The sequence below is a fragment of the Arthroderma uncinatum genome (assembly GCF_011692745.1).
Source record: "Arthroderma uncinatum strain CBS 119779 chromosome Unknown scaffold3, whole genome shotgun sequence".
Taxonomy (NCBI): Eukaryota; Fungi; Ascomycota; class Eurotiomycetes; order Onygenales; family Arthrodermataceae; genus Arthroderma; species Arthroderma uncinatum.
Window position 1 is genome coordinate 1258072 of NW_022983865.1, and position 18197 is coordinate 1276268.

At 49.1% G+C, this 18197-nt stretch overlaps 4 protein-coding genes across 4 annotated transcripts; 3 read left to right on the forward strand and 1 right to left on the reverse strand.

Annotated features, from left to right (window-relative positions):
• Positions 1–290: 290 nt before the first annotated feature.
• Positions 291–3281, forward strand: GIQ15_04167 (uncharacterized protein; the record flags this gene model as incomplete). Its single annotated transcript, XM_033551584.1, has 6 exons — positions 291–363; positions 420–509; positions 565–624; positions 694–871; positions 939–975; positions 1026–3281. 6 exons carry the CDS (start codon positions 291–293, stop codon positions 3279–3281), a joined length of 2694 nt encoding a protein of 897 aa, XP_033405314.1.
• Positions 3282–3907: 626 nt separating this feature from the next.
• On the reverse strand, positions 3908–4882 carry GIQ15_04168 (superoxide dismutase; the record flags this gene model as incomplete). The annotated part of the gene is made up of 4 exons (XM_033551585.1): positions 3908–3995; positions 4053–4120; positions 4191–4597; positions 4753–4882. 4 exons carry the CDS (start codon positions 4880–4882, stop codon positions 3908–3910), a joined length of 693 nt encoding a protein of 230 aa, XP_033405315.1.
• Positions 4883–5286: 404 nt separating this feature from the next.
• GIQ15_04169 (RNA-binding protein) lies at positions 5287–7617 on the forward strand (the record flags this gene model as incomplete). Its single annotated transcript, XM_033551586.1, has 1 exon — positions 5287–7617. One exon carries the CDS (start codon positions 5287–5289, stop codon positions 7615–7617), a length of 2331 nt encoding a protein of 776 aa, XP_033405316.1.
• A 7501-nt stretch (positions 7618–15118) lies between these two features.
• On the forward strand, positions 15119–16421 carry GIQ15_04170 (sucrase/ferredoxin domain-containing protein; the record flags this gene model as incomplete). The annotated part of the gene is made up of 2 exons (XM_033551587.1): positions 15119–15550; positions 15621–16421. 2 exons carry the CDS (start codon positions 15119–15121, stop codon positions 16419–16421), a joined length of 1233 nt encoding a protein of 410 aa, XP_033405317.1.
• Positions 16422–18197: the final 1776 nt, after the last annotated feature.

The window sequence follows — 18197 nt, forward strand, 5'->3', positions numbered from 1 at the left end:
GCACTACACTTCCCTACGCTTATCTTCACCGTTCTAACTACGCGACTACTTCGTACTTCCCTATCCCTGCGACGCTTTTCGACGAGTCACACAGCGTAGACCTGCGCCCCCACTGCCAGGAGAAGCGAAGTCGATGCTGTCAAATTCCTCCTGAGTGCGTTCGGATCTCTGCTGGACAGGCTCGTTCCGCTCAATGGTTGCCTGACACCCCGTATACTCTGTACTGTCGCGGATTCTTGGACTACGGGCTCAGCTCAGTCGATATCGATATACCGGTTAACGTCTCCGTGATGGATCTCCAGTCCTCGCAGCCGGGCAAATCCTACCAGAGACGCTCCATTGACCCCTCGAGTCGCCTGAACGGTTGGTCAATATCGAGTCCATTTCAGCCGTTCGACCCTAACTTGATATGATAACAGGCAAGCAGATGGCTTCTGAGCTGTCCTCGCAATTCGCGCGGCCCAACCCCCGTCTACACGCGCTGAACGATGGAGTACATATACCTGCTGGTATGTATGCCTTTGTGCGATACCAACAACCCGAATAACAGGCTGATTCCTCTAGAATACCGACACATAGCCAACGGGCAAGGCTCCTCGGCCAATCACCACGATGGTGCGCAACGTGAGTGCTGTCGGGCTATTTAATATACAATTACCCCGTGGAATATCGAGGCTAACTCGTGCGTTATAGGAAGCTCGAGCGCGGCAGGATCTCCCTTCGTCAACCCAACATCCGCGCTCCTACAGAATCTAATCAACGAGCAACGCGCCTCTCGTGGCCCGCGAGCCAGCTCAGCCTGCGAACACCACGTCGAGAGCAGCCCTCTAGCGTCGAACCAGACCCCAAACCCGACAGCAAACACGAATGCGTCAGAGGACTCTTCTTCGGAGAAACAACGAAAGATAAACAGTGCACTATCGGCCGGTCTCAAACAGCCACGGGAAATGGGCATCAGGGAAATGGACCAGGCAAGTAACGATTCCTGAGAATGAATGGGTGACGACGTCTAACTGGCCTTGCAGTACGTATCCAAGCTGAACAAGCTCAATTTCGACTTGAAGCTGGAGGTATTCCACCGCGCACAGCAGGTAGCTTCATTGGAGAAGAAACTGGAAAGGATGCAAGAACTCGAGGAACAGGTTCAACAGATGGATATGATGGACCAGGAACTACAGGAACTTCGAGGAGCAGAGGAGGATAACCAACGCCTCAGGGAGTCCAACGAAGAGCTACGATCGGAGCTAGACAAGCGAGACCAAGCTGTAAATGAAGCAGTCGAACTAATCTGCCAACTGGAAGCGAAGCTGGAAGCCTTCGAGGCGAAAAAGGAAGATGAAAGGCCGTCAACCGCCAGACCATATTCAAGCGATGGCAATGCTGGTTTCGCAACAAGTTCCCCACAGGCCCTCACGCCCAAGAATAAGATAATTCTAGATGTTCCCGAACGAACGTCTTCGCGAAGAGGCATGCGTCCGTCTAAATCACGGAGTTTCACTGCTCAGGCCCACACTCCAACCTCGTCTTCTCGCAGGCCATGCCGCCAGCCTTCGTTCCTCCAGGCCGAGGATAACAATACTAGCGTCTTGCGCAATGTATACATGACCGATGCCGATAAGTCTCGGGCCGCATTTAGCGCCTTTTCCGGGCGCGGGACCGTTTTATCAGACGATGGCACGCACGAGATAGAGTCTCCAAGACTAAGCGCCTTGAGCGAGTGCAGCTATCTAGATCCACCTCACAGTCCTTCAGACGCCTACGGGCCGGGTGTATCGAAACTGAAGATAAATACCAATCACCCTGCAAAGCAAGTGTTGGATGAGCCTCCATCTCCGCTAGAACTCACGCACAACGGATCTAAACCTCCTGCCAGCCTCTTGCGCATCGAACAATGGATACACCCCAATAACACAGAAGCACCCCGCCCAACGAAGCCTAGCGAGAGACATCAAGCAGATGCACTTCTCAGGACGCCAACGAACAACCAGTTTGTGTTGCCTGGGGCATCGTTTCAGAACAAACGCTCTCCAAAGACATATAACTTTGATCCGCCCGCTCTGGTCATACCCCAGTTTACGACAGCCCGCCTACCTCCTACTCCCGATACGATGAGCACATCATACGCCGATCTGCGCAACAAATCCAACACAAGCATCATTGCTGAACGAAGTAGATATGATAGGCCAACGAATACTCGCCGCTCCCTCTCTATAGACCGGGTATTGGGACGGCGTCGATCGGCCGACGATGTCGCGACTACACGACCTAGTACGGCGGAAACCATTCTTTCTGACGGCCTGGAAACTTGGAGCGATTCAACTCAACCAGCCTTTATCACGGAAGAGAGCTACCAGATGGCTAGCATGTTTCCATCGTTTGCTTATACCCACCGCCCAACCGGCAGGCATTTCGATCCTGCTGCTCATGCCGGCGCTGTTAATGGGCTAGGTGTCATCACCCCAAAGCATAATAACCGTCATTTCTCTGAAAAGCATTCCTCCGGCCAGGTTCGAAAGGTTTCAAACACACTCTCCCTCACACCTGAAGATTGGCTGGAAGCTGCATTGCCCGCTTCATCGAATGGTCCATCTAGCAAGCCTTCGAGGGGAGCCAAAGATACCAAAGCAGACCAACATGAAGCATTAGATCCCGCAGACGAAGACCCGGGTTCACCTCAGTTGGGTGCACAGCAAGTGCCGCTGAACCATGGCTTCCGGACTCGCGGCGCGCGCGTCCTATCTGAGCTCCAACCCCGTAAACGTATCAACCTTCGTCCACCATTCTTCAATCGCAACCCAACTTACTCCCCCACCAACCCTGTTCGAAGTAACTCCATAGCAGTACCTACGCCGTCATCTGCCGGACACCCACCAGCCGTATCTGGCACCCTACCAAACGAGCATATCACGTCTCCCAACAGCGGCACAGTCCGCAGACCAAAAACGTCAGAAACAAACGAACACAAACGACGCAGTTCCCATGGATTTTTCGGCTGGATGAAAGGTTCCGGCGCCATGAAAGATGCTGATCCAACACAAACACCACCTGCTACAGCCACGTCTACGTCTACGTCGACATACAACCAACACCATACAGAGCAGCAACCACATACACAGGCGCAAAGGATGGCAGCCCGAGGCGTCGGCCGGCCCGGCTCCGCACTCGCATACACCACGGAACTATCAAGTTCTCCTACAGACGTGAATCCAATGTCTGCCGCCCTTGCTGATGAGACTTCCGATCGCCGATCGCGGTTCTCTGTCCGACGGACGCGCAGGTGAATACATATGCCCACCTTGAAAAACGCCCCCCACTGTACACTCCTTTCATACCTAATACCCAAGTGTTTCCATATGTTTTTCTCACTTCCTGGTGTTTATTATATGATGATTATCTTCGGCGGTTATTGTTTTTGTGATTCTGAATTATCCTCGTGCTTCTTTGCCGGATAAAGTTGCACATGTTATAAAAATGTACAAAACACGGTTCTGTTCTTGCCGGGCGTTTAATATGGGAAACGAGAAAACAAAAGTATCCGCTTACATGGCTTAAGAAGGGTTGATGTTACGTTACGGGCTTATTGCTCGAGAGATGAAAGCTCCCCAAACTGGGATATGATGTATCTGGTTAATTTTTCTCATGGCATAGATGAAGAAATCATGCATTTATACGTTCAGTTGATTTTTTGCAATCCAATTCAAATAGAGGCATAAATGTGTCAAACGTGGGTAGGTGCTATCGAAACCCCGGGGTTGTTTGCATATATTATATTACAGAGAAATGGGGGCCTTGAGAGATCCCGAATGTATACCTCGCTTCCTCGGTACCCCTGCGGGTAAGGTAGCCATCAAAGGTGACAGAGTATAGCCGGGAACATGTCGCTCATATACGATTGAAAATTTTACACTCATGCGAATCGCTTCTCAACAGTCTTCCAGTTGATGACGTCCCATATGGCGCTGAAGTACTCGGCCTTACGGTTCTCGTATTGAAGGCTAAGTATATGTTAGCAGGTCTATGTCTTTCATGGGGTTGGTATTGGGGTAACTGACTAGTAGGCGTGTTCCCAGGCATCGATACCGAGTAGTGGAATGAACTGGCCAGTGACAGGATCTTGGTTCTGATAGGTAACGACAATGTTAGTATTCCAATAGTAACGATCTCAGCTTTGGGGTATATGGTAAACATACGGCATAAGTCTTGATCTGGATTTTGCCAGTCTGCTTATCCTTCACCAACCATCCCCAGCCGCTTCCCTGGACGCCTGCCAAAGCACCGTTGAAGGTCTTCTGGAAGGCCTCAAGTCCGCCGAAGGACTCATCGATGGCCTTTGCAAGGGCACCAGATGGAGGTGCGCCACCTCCAGCGCTCTTGGGAGCCAAGTTCTCCCAGAAGAGAGAGTGGTTGACGTGACCACCACCATGGAAGTTGGTCAAGGCTTGCAGAGAGACCTGAGTCGGGATATCAGCTTTTTCTTGAGCGCTGGCAAGCTTCTCGACAGCATCGTTGTAGGAGTTGACGTAGGTCTGATGATGCTTCTTGTGGTGAAGTTCCATGATCTTGCCGGAGATAGCAGGCTCAAGAGCACCATAGTCGTCTATCGAGTACATCAAAGTCAGCCAATATGAACCCACGTACTACAGGGATTATAACAAGTGTCTCTTTGAACATCCGGCTCTTCCACCAGGTGTAAACAAAAGCGGCCGGTGCAAAATAAGGCGTAGAAGATGGGTTCTTTTCGTCCGGACTTACATGGGAGATCTGGAAGGGCGACCTTCGAGATGAATCGGGCACCAGCAACGCCAGCAACGCCTCGGTTGGCTGAGCGGATTGCCGCAGCTCCGGCACGGATGGTGGGACGGAAGAGAGTAGAAGTCACCATAGTTAACGAGTACAGCTTGAAGCCGTTGCCGGTGGACTCAATTAAGTGACTAAAGCGAGATTGAAGCGGTTAATACACCAAACTCGATGCTGGCCGGTGGGTAGTGAGTGGTGATGTCAATGTCATGGGCAGGTTTATGTCGAGAAGTTGATGCCAAACTCGCTTGTATTACTAATGTTTACTTGTTGATGTCATCGGCCGCTTTCGGAGGACGGAGCTTCTGTTTCTCCGATATCAGATCTCGAGAGCTTCAACTTCTCTGAACGGCCAAGTAACGAGCCAAAGGCGCCCTTGTAAGATGGGACAGAGGGGGCTACAAGTCTCTATTTGATACTGCGCATTATCTTGCATGCTGTCACTGAAACACCGAGTTACTGGACTGCCACCACACGCTCCCGGGCCCAATGGATTCGTCGTACCGTCCGTCCTTCGCAAGGCAAAAACGAAAGATCAGTGATGTGGACTCGGAGGAGGAAGAAGAGGTAGATACAGGGCCGTCGTTTGGATTCCAGGGATTTGCGCCTGCCTCGACCCGTTCACCTTCACCTCCGGCGACTATGGCGCCCAAACCTCGCCCAGCATGGAAGAATTCCACAAACAACGGGAGAGCTGGAGCAGGCAGCAAGTCCGGTCCTGCAATGGTGGCCAACAGCTTTGCAGCCCGTATGATGGCGAAGATGGGCTACGTCGAGGGTCAAGGTCTTGGTACAAGTGGACAGGGTATCCTTAACCCCGTCGAGACAGTCCTCCGACCTCAGGGCGTGGGTTTGGGAGCAGTAAAGGAGAAATCGCAACAGGCAAAGGATGAAGCCAAACGAGAGGCTGCTAGGAGAGGAGAGGTTCTGGAAACCAGCTCCGACGAAGAACGGAAACAGCGCCAGAAACGCAAAGAAAGAAGGCAGCGGGAAGGGTTCGGTGGGAGTGGAACGAGCACCCCAAGAGGCCCATCAAAACCGAAATACAGGACAGCAAGGGAGATCGAGGCGGATGCGGCCGGGCTGGCGGTCCCTAATGTGCTCAAGTCGCTGGTCGATGCTACAGGCAGAGAGCAGAAGCTCCTAACCTCAACCGCAGGTCTGATGACTCCCATGGAATTTGTCAATGCAGACGAGGGTGAAGCTTGGAAAATTGCTCGCCGCGCACGTCATGACCTGGAAGCATTTGCGGACGAGTGGAAAGGCCTTAGCGAAAGGAAGAAGTTTGTCGAGCTGGAGGAGGCGCAGATTGTCGACGAGATGGACGCACAGCAAGCCAAGTTGGAGAAAGTATCTTCATTAACACTTGCAATCGAAGCGTTGGAAATAACAGGTCCTGACGATAGCCTTGACCAGAGATGGGAAGCAGTTACGAAGAAGTTAGAAGGGCTTGAGACGAGTTACCAGGACCTTATTGACGAATGCCAGCTTCCCGAAGTTGCTGTTGCTGCTGTTCATCCACTGCTGAAAGAGTCCCTGGAAGATTGGGCTCCCCTTTCGAATCCTACATATCTCGTATCAAATTTCCGCCGTCTACATCGATTCATGTCACACTCGAAAAAGGCCAACGGTGAGACACAGAAACACCGCCAGTCGACAACACCGTACGAATCTATGATGTACTCTCTGTGGCTACCTAGGGTTCGGTCTACGTTGCTAAATGAGTGGGAAGTGCATAACCCTGGCCCCGCAACGTCGCTCATAGAAGAGTGGAAGAACCTACTGCCTGGATTCGTTTATTCAAATGTACTAAATCAACTCATTGTTCCTAAACTCAGCGCTGCCATAAAAGCTTGGAAGCCAAGGAGCAGTAAAAAGAACAATGGGTCGTCGCAGCACTTTCCATGGTGGCTATTCGATTGGCTAAGTTATCTAGACGAGCACCATACAGACCCCAAGGCGCCGACTGGCCTTCTATCTGATGCTAAAAGGAAATTCCGGGTACTTCTGGATACATGGGATCTGAGTCGCGGTCTAGTGCCTGGAATAGAGTTGTGGAAGGATGTCCTCGGTACAGAGTTTGATAAAGCCTTACAAAATCATATCCTACCCCGACTAGCCCGTCATTTGCGAGAAAATTTCGACGTCAACCCGCAGGATCAGGACTTGACTGCTTTCGAAGACGTCATGAAATGGAAACCATTTTTCAAACCCACCGTTATCGGCCTTCTGCTTTCCGCGGAGTTCTTCCCAAAGTGGCATGCCATCCTGCACCTCTGGCTCACTTCAGATCCAAACTATGATGAAGTAGGCCAATGGTTCTCCTGGTGGAAGTCGCAGATACCAGATGAAATCAACGCCGTCCCTGAGGTTGAAGAGGAGTGGAGCCGTGGCCTGGAGACGATCAATCTTGCACTTGATTTGGGAGATAAAGCGAAGACAGACCTTCCTCCTCCAGCCCCTTCAGCATCCCATCCAGTGCACCAGAAACACGGCCATGGTAAACATCGTGATAAACATGCGACACCTGCAAACGGGAAACCAGCGAAACCACAGAAAGTCCAGGTTGAGGAGCCCACCTTTAAGGATATTGTCGAAGAATGGTGTGGAGACGAGGGTCTCATCATGGTCCCCCTCCGCGAAGCACACCTCCAGAGCGGTCTTCCCATGTTCAGGATTACGGCCAGCGCCAATGGAAAGGGCGGCGTTCTCGTGTACCTGAAGGGGGATGTAGTATGGGCTCAAAACAAGAAGGCCAGAGACGTCTGGGAGCCTACCGGGCTGGATGCAGGACTGGTTTCTCGTGCGGAAGGAAATTGATCTTTTCCATTGTTTGGGTCCAGTTAGCACCGGTATATCATGTGTACGAATAGTAAACTATATATTCATAATAGATTCACCTGTTGGTCATATTATATTGCAATCTCGTAGTCCGTATTCTCCTTATCCCTTAGTCTGCTTACCTAATCAGTCACTTCCTCACTTTAAGGGGAAAACAAACATCGGAACGTCCGTCAAAAGCAACATCGTTGAGAAACCGTTATCCCGTCAGCGATGCACCCTATGTATGGGTCTCTACTGTTTGCATAGATGAGTCTTCTTATCCACTATGTCCTTTTATAGATACATATTCCGTATCGTCTCCGCGACTCTTTTCTCTTTTCTCTCCATCGTCCTCTTCGCGTTGACACTCTTGTCCCCAGCCGATATAATATATCAGTCGCACCAAAACCATAGACTGGGAAACATCTTTGCGATCAGCGGAGTCTATATCATTACCCTGCTCCTGGCCATACTGATATACGCCAGTCGCCTGTTCACAAACCGTAGCGTTCTTGCTGGGATCCCAAAACCATGGATCCCCGTTGAAAAGGCAGACGTATCGAAAAGCGTCCGAAGGCTTGTCGTTGGAGGCTTGCTCAGGAGCTCTATCATTGCACAGCAGTCAAGGCCAAGGAACATTTCTCAGGACAATACAAGCCAGCTCGACCAATCTCTCTTAATCGCCAAGGGTCAAAGGCCTCCATGGGGCTCGGTTTCCCATGCAGGCTGGACGGCACCACACTGCCCTGATCTCCCCAATCAGGAGTTTGAAGCAGTCATCAGGGAACTTCCTCATTTGATCGAGGCCAAGGCTGTCTCGCTAGCACCCACGGATCCTCGGCCGATGTCGCGTCTAGATCATCAAACTGCTAGCAGCTTTCGAGGGAACGATGGGGTACACGAAGTGCCAGATGAACGCGTTGTGGAGATATTGCAGAGACCGCCAAATATGTGTCTTCGCGACTATCTGAATCATCTAAATCGACTAGATCTAATAGACCCACCTCATCTAATTCGGGACTTTATTCGGCTATACGAATGTTCGCGGTTCTCGGGAAGGCCACTAGAAGAGGCGGAATTTCGCGAAATGATGGGGTTATTTGCAGAAATCTTAAGGAGCATGAGGGCGGTTGATCCAGCCATCATTTCAGAGTTACAGGAGACTGGATCTTCCAAGAGTGCCGACTCAATCGGTGGTGGATCTTCATTTTATAGAGCTGGGGCTGCGTTCTCAAACTCAGATCCATCCTTTGTATCTGTTGCGGAGAACAAGGGTGATATGCCCGCGCGCTCACGATATCATCCCTCGATTTACTCAGCTTCGGACAAGAGCAGCTTCCGCCTCGAAGCAAGTGATACGCATAGCCTGCGTACTCGCCGAACGCCATCAACCAGATCACTGCGGCCAATGCCTTCTAACCCGTCTCTCAACTCTGGAGAGAGTGTTATCCGACGCACAGTTTCCCATGTGTGAACAACGAATACAGGCATGGACTGGACGCTACATTGTAAACCAGCATCCGCTATTACAAGGCAGACGCTAGAGAAATTTGAACCCCGAGTCATACGACGATGCAGAAGCCAGCATGACGGAGGCTTCAGACTGCTAGAAGTTCTATTGATTCACTAGCATAATCGGTCCCCATCCGAAAGCATGGGTCAACTTACATATGCATGTGGACGTTTCAACGTCATATGCAGGTCCGGCCCAGTCCCGACTGGCAAATGAGCTTAGTGCAGAAATAGTAAGATTCAGATCGGGGGATATAGCTCAATTGAGCATGAGCAAGCTGTTTGGATCAGCTGGCGGTGTGGTGGTGTGGGGTTTGGGGTATATCGATAATGCACTTTTAATTTTATCCTTACCTCATGCCCTACCTCTTGCCGTCACTTCCCTTCACCCTTTACCTCTATCGTATCCTATAAATACGATATAATGATACCAAATAACCTCCTACGTGGCCGCTTTATGATTCGCAACGTTCAACTTAGCCAGTGATGAATTGCTCGCATTGAGCAGAGGTGGACAGTCATGATTAGCAACATAAGAAGCCCCTGAATCAGATATCTACATCCGTTTATAGTCGACTCTATATCAGTCACATCAATATCTTAGAAGGTTAGTAATAACTACTATTCGTTTATACTCCGTACTGGCGAATATTAACGAAGACGATAGACAGTGGCATACTCGATCAGACCAGCCGGATAACCGGCCGTCTTTTCTTTTCTTTTCTTTTCTTTTTAATGACTAGCGTAGCGTTGCCGCTATCGATCGAAGATCCACGGTGTTTGACTTTTAGCTAAGCGGATGGTAAACATTCGCGAATTCAAAGTCTGATATATGGGTAAAGAAAACTGCTAGTTGAGGAACCACCCAGGCCGCCTGATGGCTCGATCATATGGGATTGTAAATAGAAAAAAATTACCCCAGCTAAAGGGGTGCTCGTTGATATTATAAGTAAATAGTGGGTATATGTGAATCGAATGGTGGGCATGTACATGAAGATATTAAAGTGTGTATATAGAAGTCGTGACCAAAATGTCCTAGAAATCGCTGGGAGGAAGAGAAGGAAAAGAACTGAAATGAAGGTGTTTGGTCACGCCCTATGGCCTCCTCGGCCATGCTCGAGAACTCGTAGGTCGAGGGCCACTTATTGAAGCTCCCATCGACGAACCCGTTCTCGGCCCCATGGAAGAACCCGTCCTCGGCGCCACAGGCTCATGAGTGACTGAAATTGTAGTTTGCTGGTATACCCCAGCCTCCTTTAACTCGACGTCTTCGTCCGTACCGCTCGACGGGAGCCTTTGTCCTCCGTTCCCTAGTGATATGGAACCGTTTATGCGACGGCACATCTTCTTGTATGTTTCCATAGGCTTGGAAGTGGGTGGTGGTGGGCCGGTAGCGAATGTGCATGTAACAGGAGTGCCAACATCGCTCTCCTCGTCCAGATCTGGCATCTCTTTGGCCGAAGAAGCCCCAGGTTGACTTCTGTTCTGCATTGAGGGCGATGAGCTTAAGATCAACGATTTTCGAGTAATGGTATAGATAATCGTGTGGACAATGCCGGAGCTCGCCATTATGATTGCCGCGCCTATATAATACTTGAAGGGGGGTTTGAGGCCGGTTGCGACCGCCATGCGCCCTGCTGCTATAGGCATAGATAGGAATATGTAGGCGATTGGATATAGGATCATTAGATTGACGACACGCTTTAGGCGGAAGAGTTTTTCGCGAGAATGTTGAGTAAGACTGGCAGACAGAGCGACTTTTTTGCGCAAGTAGATGAAGAGGGCTGAATAGAGAACGACACAGCCGAGTTGGGAGATAAATACCCACACGTAGTGAGTCCAAAACCTCATGTTTTCGTATTTTCCACTGATCCAACACTGTTGTATAGAAAGTTAGCAGGAAGATCGTCAACGAGGCAAGCAAATAAAGGGGAGCTATAACTATGCAGGGGAGAAATCGTACCCAAGCTCCGGTTTGCACATAGACATGTTTACCCCCTACCATGAATGGAATCACAGCAAGAAGTAGACAAAACATCCATAGTCCAACTATGCATGTCACGAACGTCCGATATTCTAATTTTCGCCCAAGGACCACTGTGTGAAACGTATGTGCCGCGATTGCTAGCACAAATATACCGATTGAGGGATCACCCATTTGGAACAAGAAGCCTTGAGTAACGCAGGTATTCGAACGCCCCTGTATGACGCCCAGTCGATGCCAATGTGCCGTTATAAGAGCTGCAGAGGCTGTCAACAGATCGGCAATAATCAGATTGTAAATCAAGATAACATATTGATTGTATCCAAAATATGTCGAGGAGAACTTCCTCCAGAACACAAGTCTCCATGTAAGGAAAAGTAATGAACCAAAAGATGCGGACGCTGATAGGAGAGCGATAAGGATCACGAAGGGGTCTGCCTTTCTTTGAATCGGATGGAGAGGCAGATTGTATAGTGAGGCACGAGCAGCGAGGGCTGGGCCATCAGGATTCCTGCTTTCAAACTGGTCCAGAGCAATCTCCAGCAGCCTGGCGATTAACGGCATGGTGTCCGCTTCAAGAGACCGGACGGATAGGTGAGATGCGTAGCAGCAGGTAGGGCCGGTCTGTGTGGCTGCTGAATATATTTAAACTGCAAATCCGGCAAAGGTTCCGGGAGGATGATCAACAACGAGGGACAGTTGAAGATATTGACAACCATATGGAGTACATATCATCTCCACCGAAACCTGCTGGGGGTTGTCACAGATTTATAGACGGTCATATTAAGATGGACATTGAGATGGGCATTCCTCTGCGCCCTTCCCCACACACACTGCTTGCATTTGCCATTCGGATGGGAGGCCTTTAGCACAAGGGCAACATTGGCAAGAGAAGAAGCTATTTCACTTCAGTGAAAGCGGCTTAACGCAGCTCTGCGTCTGACAGGACAGAGCTCTCATTTCTCTTGCTCCACGGGGCGATTAGGAAAGTCCCTAGGTCGTTTAAAGGCCATTCTGGTCGATCTACTCTATAGGATAAGGTTTTGATGTCCTCGTATTTGCAGATCTCGTTAGTCCGGCACATTTCGTGCCAGGCAGGGCGTCTCCCCAGACCTACACCTAATGTATATTAAGCGAAATCATTGGAAATCGTTACACGATGGGCGACTAGTTTGCGATGCCATTCGTGCGATCGTGGTAGCCGGCGTTGCCATCTAGTCTCGATGGGCATTTTCCAGAGAATTCCAACTCACGCCACGACCACGCTCAAGTCGAACAGACTATTGGAGCTTAGTTAGCCCTACGCCAAATGCATGATATCATTTGGAATCGTGGCCGTAGGGCGAAGTGCTGGACACTTTCGAATTTTCCGATAGCCTTGTGGGGCGACATATAGCACGGCCTTGAGGGACATGGACCAGGGGTAATGCTCGTTGCGCGACGACCGGTATCATTGGTCTGTAGAATAGGAGGTAGAGGAGACCGGTGGTGAAAAACTTGACAGATCGTCGTCTTCTCCTCAAGCCCGAATTCAAGCCCGAATTCATGCAGTCATGCTAAACCAAACACGGTTATAGGTGATTGCCTTCTCGCCGGAAAGGGTTGCTGGTTCATCCAACGAGGATTCGTTCTCCGGCCAACATGTAGCCATGTTTCTTTTTCTTTGAGGTTTGCTATAATTCAGATCTGCTCGGAGGCGTATGTTCGACATGGATTTCCCCATTCCATTGCCGTGGAACCTGGCCGTACACCAGCTTCGTTCCTCTTACATCATAGCTAGCTTTCGTTCTCGTTAGTCAATGGCTTCTTCGACGTTTAAAGATAGGGCAACGTGATAACATTATAAACATGGCCTACCCCTTACTAGTGATGCTCATGTCTATCAATCCATATGTGAGGACTTATGATTCAAAAAGCGCTTCACGATTGGACGAACGATACCTACCCCTGGAAAGTTCGTTGACTTGCGTCAAAGGCGTCGAACTACCCGATTTCTCAACGAGACATGGACACGTTCGAAGGCTGCGACGAGGGCTACCAGCTGTACGGATCTGCGGAAAGTCAGCCAGTGCGAAAAGAGACTTGATGAACGATGCCCTCGGCTTTCTTCTGACTGAGATTTCAGACAGTCTCAGTCTCTGGCATCCAGCGTGTCGTTCAATCAACGTCCAACTGCAGCGCGGAGTGACTGGCTCGTGGTATCCTGGACCAACTAGAGGAATCTCGTGTTAAAGGCTGATAAATGAGATCCGGCCTTACTGCTTCTGGTGTCTGAAGAAGTTCTTGATCTACAGGGGGTAAAGAAGTACTGGCGGAAGAACCTTCGGCACATCAGGCCGGTCTCATCTTCTGCGTCCATCAACCAAAATATACAGCCCAAAGATTATGGATCACGCCGCAAGGAAATAAAGAAGTATAGATACTGCTGAAGTGCTTACTCGGCCACTATCACTCGCTACTGACTTGCAGTTATACATGGTTGTCACCAGAATTAACGCCGATTAATATTCTGCATTTATGGCAGAGAAGGAGGCATGACAGCGTGCATTCGCTATAGAGTGCTTGTACACTAGCGTACAATATAACAGCCTGTTGCTAGAGCTGTTTCTACCTCGGAGTTCTAGCCTGGTTCCAATCAGTGGAACTTAAGCTTGTCTGAGCTGTGGATGCCTGTTGCTGTTTCACTTACAACCGCACACCAGCCAGCCACTTCAGCATTCTATAGTAGTGTTGATCCAAAGGTCACTATAAATTAAACCATACCCTCTCACCAACATTTCAGCAACTGTTACTGCAACTCTTCATTGGAATAGGGTTGTACTTGTGCATTGGGCGGGTAAGTGATTATTTCTTGTTTGATATAGGACATATTAGGCATAGGTATGTATCTAACGATGCTCAGTAAAAGCCTATGGATTGTCGCAGTTTAGGAATATATCGGCCGGACTCACCATGTTACCTGAAATATATTGCGCTATAAAATGTAGGTTCATAGATGTTAGAAGTCTCTTGAATCTTCAGACATACTTTTTCCTTCCATCCATAGTGAGTTACCATTCCTTTGATTATCAAGGTCATAAGACGCTATAATGTAATAAATGTGTATCTATGACGTTCCCTTGAACCCATTTTTAACTCAAACCTAGTAATCAACTTCGGAATATGGTATACTGTCAGAATCTTCGTGTGTACGGCGTCTTGGCAGTATCAGGCCAACGCCACTCCCCCCCTGCAGATCTGTTTGATTACGGCTCGTACGTACGCTACGCCTTCCCCCATATATAGAGGCCAGATATGGCCTGTTTCCCTAGTTATTATCATCATTCATCGATATTAGGCCTATTTTTCGCTCTTTGCTATTGTATCTTGGGCTTATAGGCATTGATTTGCCGTTCCGCTGTGTCCCGTAGAGACGCCATAATCGTACCGATCATTAGCGCGCTCCGATATATACCAATGATCAGGCTAGAAGGCATTTGTAGAATCAGCCGGACAAGGGGACTTTTGGTGGATGGACCCGTATGTATTCTTTAGTGCTTCTCTTACTTTGCTAGAGGGTGATCACTAAATAGAGTATACGGCCGCACTCTATGCACTTATACTCTCATTTTTTATTCTCGCATAGCGTAATCGATGAAGTATCCAAGAAATGCGACGCATAGGGATATACGGTATACTCTCCTTAGCGAGCCGACTTTGCCTCAGCATGTACGGAGTAGCCTAGATGGCGATACAACGGCTCACAAACATTTACCACAACGCTTACCACTAGCTGAAGACTATGCATCTTGAATGTTGCGCTTGATAGATCGGGAGAAAAGGAAAAGAAAGGTTTAAACTTACCTAATGTTTTCACGTGATATGTACCGCGCTTATTTCTCTGACTAAGCACTAGGCCATCAGATAAGATAAATTCGCAGCCTCGATCTGATCTGATAACCCCACCGCAGCCTACCTAGGTAATAAAAAAACATCGTCAACCCATCCCGGGGACAGCTCACCATGCAGGCGTTTTTTAAAAAGGGGCTATCCTCTCTCTCTATATCTGCGTCCTCCTCCCAATCAAACCTGACCACGTCTACCGACAACCAGACCAATGATATTCCCGGTGAAACCGACAACACCAATGTTGACGACGGGTCAGCAGCCGAGCGGTCGATAACGTTTACCACTGCCAGTGAGGACGTACTGTTCCCTAAAGTTAGGCCTGAATTAGATGGAGACGACTGTAATAGGGATTGCGCTAGCTGTACGATACGGTATCCGGCGAAATTCGTCGTCGACTTGGAAGATAAGGTGTACGGGAATGTTGGCGGGTGGGCGACACATGTCCTTATTGCGACGGGGAAGACGGATTGGGTTCGAGATGTTGCGGATGAGAAGGGTAGTGTTATGGAAGCCGTTGAGAAGTGTGGTGTGAAGCCTAGCAACGGGGTATGTGTGCTTATACCTATGGTGGGATGATTGGACGTAACGGCCATATTGACAAAGTGATATGATGCAGACACTCAAGCTATCGGCTTCAAACATACCAGTGCCCGATGAATATCACTTGCATCCCGAGGGAGAGCAGCCTACAACGGCATTGATTCTACCTGCGTTCACGATAGTGGACCATGTCACACCCGCACTCGCGCCTGATCTTATTCACCATTTCGTCAACAAATCGGCCACAACCACTACACCGCTTAATCAAGCACCATCGCCAGCTCATGCTCCAGAGGCAGATACGGAGCCAATCCAATGCACAGAGCCTGATACCCAACCTTCGTCCAACGGCGATGGAACTGGTGATAGCAATGGCGAGGACAGCGAAGCGGTGGCTGAGATACCCACACCACTTCGCTCTCGGCCCTGCCCACATGCAGCAGTGATTCTTCTCTGTTCACAACGTACTCGCGATGTACGATGCGGACAGTCTGCTCCCCTTCTACGTCGCGAGTTCGAGCGTCATCTTCGCCCGCTAGGTCTATATCGAGACCTCCATGATGAACGACCGGGAGGAGTAGGTATATATTTCATCTCCCATGTAGGCGGACACAAATACTCCGCTAATGTGATGGTCTATCGGAGGAGAGACTTTGAGTGGTTCAAGAAAGAGATGCGAGAGGAAGGCCTTGGTGATGATGAGGGCGGTCGTGGTGGCGAGAGCGAAGGCGCCGTGCAAGGGATATGGCTTGCCAGAGTCCGTCCTGAAGACTGTGAAGGTATTGTGAAGTTCACCGTGCTAAAGGGCAAGGTGATAAAACCCGATACGCAGCTGAGAGGAGGCTTCGATCGAGAGAGAGGACTGATTAGCTGGTGACAATGGATACATACTGGTAAATACAAGACAAAACAACGTCCTGTCTCTTTTCTTATTGTTTGTATTCCTTTTCTTTCCTTGTTCTTGTTCTGTTTTTCTTTTTTTCTTTTTCCATTTTTTTTTCTTATTGTCCCTGTTCCTGCTTTTGTTCCTGTCCTGTTCGCGCGTTCGACTTGCCTGGCCTACCTTAACAGTTTACCTTTTCTCGGCGTTACTTCGATTCCTGGCTCTTCGTACCGTTCATTCCGTTTAATTTAGTGTAACGTCCGTATGAACCATTCTATCGATGTGGTACTCAGCATAAGCTTGGGATAGCTGCTCTGAACCGCTGTATCCCCCGCATCGTTACTGTTCTGCCCGCCCTGCAGTGCTAGTGTAGTGTAACATGCAACGTCCAAGCTATAAAGATGGCCATTTAGCAGGTCGACAAGTTGGCGTGGCGTGTAACGGCCCGGCGCCGTCAAGAATAGAGTCCCCTCCAGGATTCCTACCCGTTGTGGCCGAGTATAGGCCGAGGCCAGGGCGTGCATGTGGGTATATGTATATGTATATATGTAACTGTAGTCTCCAGGGGATTCGGGTCGTACAATTCGTGTAACGTTCAGTTCAAAGGTAGCACTGCCATGTAGCAGCGGCGCAGGTAGATGTTAGATGTTAGATGTTCGAGTATAGGCCTTTCAGCAGTGATAAAACCTCCATACGCCGAAACCCGGACGAGCCGAGGGAGAAAGAGAAAAGAGAGAGAGAATGGTGTGTATGTGCGCGTGTTACCTGGCACCATCGCAGTTGTCTGGTCTATCACGTTACACTGCCTCTTGATGGTGAAACGGTGCATATCGACATCTCAGCGTCGATAGATGGATGGATGGACGGACAGAGGACGTTGAGGCGGTTGAGAGAAGAACGGGCGCGGACCCTTCTCTTCTGAGTGGTCATATGCATGGAATGTCGTAATTGCGTTCGTGAGCGGGAGATCGATCTATCAACCTTAACGAAGCGAATGAGGAGGTCGAGACAGGCCGGATCGAGCTGAGATGGTGGGAGGGAAGAATATATAGTCTAACGTATCACGGATGAAGGCGTGATCGAATGTCAATGCCATGCTATGCATGCAATGCTCATGCAAAGAATGCGGTAGAATCCAATTAATTTCCCATTCTTTCACTTTCTCACTCTGTATAAACATTCAAAAGAAAAGAGAAGAAGAAGAAGAAGAAGAAGAAGAAGAAGAAGAAGAAGAAGAAGAAAAGATAACAAGTAGACGAATAGACAGGCATAAGTAAGTATGAACAAGAATAAAGTAAACCACCAACCATCAACCATGGTTCAGTAGTTTGTTGAGTTCGATAGAAGCAGGTAATGGGTATTGTATCCCCATCCCCCCTTCCCGTGCTCGTTTTCCTCCACCATATTATTAAATAAGGGGATAATCGGATGAGTAATGGGATAAAGATCGAGATGAAGATAAAATGTTGAAAGGTGAGATAGGAAGGAGAAAGCTTTGCGCCAGTGCCATCCTAGCCTAGCCAGCTCACCAAAGAAATCTCTCTGTATGTAGATGTATAAAAATCAAAAGAAAACAGAATGGGCAGAGGATATATGGATATATATCCGCGGTGAGATGAGATTTTTAGTGACCGCGCAAGACGTGGTTAAGGCACCGCCAACCATTCCAGGTAGATACAGAGATACAATGATATATTTCATCGGTAAATAGAGATAGAAATAAAATCGAATAATGCAAGAAATCCAGCACAAATAACGCCAGGCCGTTTC